The sequence below is a fragment of the Sebastes umbrosus genome, chromosome 12, assembly GCF_015220745.1.
Source record: "Sebastes umbrosus isolate fSebUmb1 chromosome 12, fSebUmb1.pri, whole genome shotgun sequence".
Taxonomy (NCBI): Eukaryota; Metazoa; Chordata; class Actinopteri; order Perciformes; family Sebastidae; genus Sebastes; species Sebastes umbrosus.
Genome location: NC_051280.1, coordinates 17,838,066 through 17,842,317, shown reverse-complemented (window position 1 = coordinate 17,842,317; position 4,252 = coordinate 17,838,066). Strand labels below are relative to the sequence as shown.

Genomic DNA, 4,252 nt, shown 5'->3' with positions numbered 1-4,252 from the left:
GCAGCTTCATACTGTATAGTCAGAATGTAAGTTATTATTACCAAAAAGAAGTTACAAAATAAAAATCTGGGCACAATTTGGACCTTTTATAAGCTTTTGTGAACCAAAATGTGAAACTAGTCTGGCTTGCTGGCACATTAACAACCTTCTACATGGGATTGTAGTCTAAAAACACTTTTTTCCATTACAGACACAGTTAAATCACCACAAACTACACACCCACATTTTGCTTCCACAAACCCACTCTATGTGTGGGCTGTGTAGCTCCCTCTGATACCCATTACACAGCTGTGTAAATGGAGTCTTTCACAATGATAAATCATTAACCTTTTAGTCAGCAAGCATGCTGTCCCCTCAACGCTCCCAAAAGCCAACTCCAAATCGTCCCGCTAATATCTATGAAATGCCATTTTCAGTCTATAACATTTTTTGTTATGCTGCGCGGTGGGGAAGTTGGAGCGCATCCTGCTCTCGGGCTAGATAACACTCTCACTTCCCACTGCTGAATGAGAAGGTGGGAAAATCAAGTGGTGAGAAGACAAAAAGGACGCACAGCTCCTCCACAGTGGACACAGGGCATTTTCCACCTGGCACATTTCTTAATGGAACAAATGTCGATTCATCGGGAGCGGCCGAGCAGGGCATGGCTTTAAGCAGTGAGTAGTGAGCCTATAAAGAGTTTGACTTGTGAGGATTTTAATGCACTTGTTGTAAACTGAACAAGCTGGATTGTGGTGCCTCGGCTTCAGCGTTTGTTTATGTGTTGGTCCAGGATTCCTGCTGCTCTGTATGGTAGCCTCTGAGGTGTGGGATGCTGAGACCAAACCCATAGATTTTGTTTGTAATAAAGGCGCCAGGAGGGCTATGAATATTGTGGCAGAGATGGAGAGTGCACTGGTGAGGATACGACTCTTACAGATACATTTCTCTGTCTCCCTTCCTCTTGCTGGGGGTGATGCAACTAATCCTCATGCATGTCTGTTTTTACCTGTAGTCTCCCATCAGTCTGTCTCTCTGTAGTCCACCCATTTGTCTGGCTTCTGTCTCCTCCATGTGTCCTCCTTTGCAGAGTGACTGTAATGGCTCGACAACCCTCTCCACACCGGTTCAGCTACCATGTACCGAGCTTCATGTTGCATCTTGGGAAAACAAATCAGTATGTTGGCACATGTATGAGTCCAAACTCCTCTACCACAATAGTTTTCTTACTTGTTGGATTGAGTGGTTTATCTCGTCTTTTATAACATCCTCTTAAAACATATCTCATTGTTTTTCTTTTTCTGTGTGTGTGTGTGTGTTACCGCAGCACCAGGAGAAGAGAGGAGACATAGTTGCATCCTTGAGGCTTCTTATTGAAGGTGTGAAGGTTATGAGGGCCCCAAGCCAGCCAGGATGTGGCACTTCGCTGCTGCAGAGACTGGAGAACAACATCAACAACCACCTGCTCATTATCACACACCTCCAGCTGAGTGTAAGAAGCAGTCACAGTGATAAGCTGCATGCAAACAAGCACTGATTTTGGTGATTTGTTGGTCAAAAGAAGTGTGTACATGTTGAGGTTAAAATTGCTATAAATTAAGCTGCAACGTTTCTGGATGTCTTGGATACATATAACCATATATTTCACTGTTGATAAGCTCCCAAATGCACATCAATACAGACTATAGAATGCTTTTGAAACAGCCTAGGCTTCTCAGAAACTTTCACTTTTGATTTTATCATCTGGGTGCCTTTTGACCTGTAAATCAAAGACAACCAGGCTCACTCTGTCTTCGTCTCTCGCACAGAAACAGAGCCAAGTAAAATGTAGCTGTGTGTCGATGATGAACATTAACAAAACATGAGTGAAAAACGTGTTGATGGGCCTCTCTCGCACTGATTTGCATTGGATTCAGAGGCATTATCGGTTTCCTCTGGTGGGGAAATATCCTGGTTTCTCATAAATCTGTGGCTCTCTGGAGTATCTGTGCCCTGGGAGTGATGATGTTATGCTGTGTGACCTCCACGCCTTCCTTCCTCAGGACAAGAAGAAGATAGCAGTGCATACTTTCCCAGTGAGACACAGTACAAGATGGATGCCATGTGATCTTTGTTTTACATAATATCCTGAAATGCGGGAAGTTGATCTGTGGATTATCTGCTGTCAATAATCAGCGTGTCTATCAGATTTTTAATCTTCAATGGGTGTTATATCAGCCTCCTTTTCTCTTGGGTTTTTTTTTGGTTTCAATTTTACAACTACCCTCATTTGTGTGTTTTCTGTTTGGAACAGCAGGGGCCAGTGGTGAGTCCGGCACTGTCTTGTGTTCCTCGAAGCACCCAGAGTCTGAGCACAGTCCTGTTGAACTACAACCGGCTCATCTCAGGCAAACTGGATCGGCTCATGGTTGACCTGGAAGACAGATGCATTTCCCAGTGACACAAGAACAACTTCAGTGGACCTAATGCTCTTCACAAACTGGGGGATGAGTTCAAACGAAGCCCCAGGGCAATGAAAGAAGAATGAAAATCCAACTGAGAAAAACAGCTGGAGTGATGTGGATATTCTCCTCAGCTTGTTGTCTTTCTCAAATTTCTAATATGTGAAAAGTTTGCTTTTGTATAGTTGTGACGTGTAAACTCTTTAAGAGTAAAAAGAAGAAATACATCCTTCTCTGCTGGTCATTAAGAGGAACTACAGCTGGAGAAGTAGAGGGAAATGAAAGGCAGCAATATGTCTGCAATTATGAGCCTCATGGACAAATGAATGTATGATAGGAAGACAGTTTTTTTGTATCATTCTACATATAACTATGCTTTAAATTTTGTTGTAGGCCCATAAAACCAATACAAGCCTACAATCTGCCAAAAGGCAGGTATCTTTTCTTTTTTTATATAGTATGTAGTTTACGAGCAGCTTCTCCAAGTCTCCACTGGATGCAAAATTATCATAATACAAATGATTGTTTCACGTCAGATTGTTGTCCAGCTTGATCACGTGGCCAGAACCAAAAAGTCAGTTTGTTTGGATTCATGTTTTCATGCCAGATTTGTTTTGCTCCTTAGTTAGTGCTACAAAGGTCTTGCAAAGTGGATGGAAACTCGCAGTCCATTCAGTCCCAAAACTGTTTTTTCTTTTTTTTTATTTCATTCTGTTTTTTATGCAAATAATGTTACTGCTAGACAGTCCTTGTACATTAGCTGTATGAAAATAACCAAAGACACTTACTTAAGAATAATATAGACTGGAAAAGTGTTGCTATATACTTTTCTGGTCTGAATTTAGTGAGCAAATTTAGTTTATTCTCAATGCACTTTTAGATCTTATCTCTGTTTACATTTTTATTTTAAATGTTATTGATTTTCTGTAGATGTGTTGATGTTTCTATGTAAGCTATTGCTTTTTTCAATTCAGTATAGCTTTGTGAATTTCTGTAAGTAAATATCCAGATTTTGCATTTAAGAGGATATTTTTGCTACACTTTATATTGATGCAAATGCTGTTTATGATACAAAACCTTTGCAATATAATATGCAATAAACTCTGTCTGATTACATTCAGCCATTTAGTTAATTACTAATTCATTTATTTGGTTAGTTAGGTACTTTTTTTAGTTATGCTAACGGATATAAAAGGGTCATAATCACCTGACCAACATACTGTACCCAATACGATCAAACAGAAACAACATCATCCAACTATTTTCAGACTCAGACATTAAGAAATGGAGATCTAAATACATCACTTACCCTGTATGCCCCAAGACAAAAGAAGTCCATTTAAAAATAATGTCTAATATTTATCCATCCAATGAATTGTTAAGACTGAGATTTAATGTTGATCACAATAACTGCAACTTTTGTGAGACTGAGATTGAAACTACTGATCATCTGATTTTCCACTGTATATATTCTGCGGCATTCTGGGAAGATTTGCAGGACTGGCTGTCAACCAAAATCCAACTACTTGCTCCTCTCACAAGAGAAAATATTGTGTTTGGTATTAACATGAAGGACATTAACAGTGACTTGATATTGAACAATCTGATACTGCTGACAAATTTTTTTCATCCATGCATCCAAATGGAGGAAAATGAAACCCCTATTTTCCATTTTCAAAAGGGACCTTGTGGACAATCGTCTCAATGCTTTAAGACTAATGAAAGGACAACATGCAAAGTCTCTTCTCAGAGTTTATGAAGAACTGAACATATATGATGATGACCCCTATAGCTACTATGGAAGAGTGAAGCCTTATTATTTATTTCTTTAT

The 4,252-nt window shown here is 39.6% G+C and overlaps 1 protein-coding gene across 3 annotated transcripts; it reads left to right on the top strand.

Moving 5' to 3' along the window:
* The first annotated feature begins 352 nt into the window (after nucleotides 1–352).
* On the top strand, nucleotides 353–4,252 carry thpo (thrombopoietin). 3 transcript variants are annotated; one of them, XM_037788219.1, is made up of 5 exons: nucleotides 353–656; nucleotides 773–897; nucleotides 995–1,156; nucleotides 1,307–1,471; nucleotides 2,276–4,252. In XM_037788219.1, exons 1-5 carry the CDS (start codon nucleotides 644–646, stop codon nucleotides 2,417–2,419), a joined length of 609 nt encoding a protein of 202 aa, XP_037644147.1. In that variant the 5' UTR covers nucleotides 353–643; the 3' UTR covers nucleotides 2,420–4,252. The 3 variants fall into 3 exon arrangements, with proteins under 3 accessions (XP_037644147.1, XP_037644146.1, XP_037644148.1); XM_037788218.1 differs by having other exon boundaries at nucleotides 2,273–4,252; XM_037788220.1 differs by having other exon boundaries at nucleotides 354–656; nucleotides 1,070–1,156; nucleotides 2,273–4,252.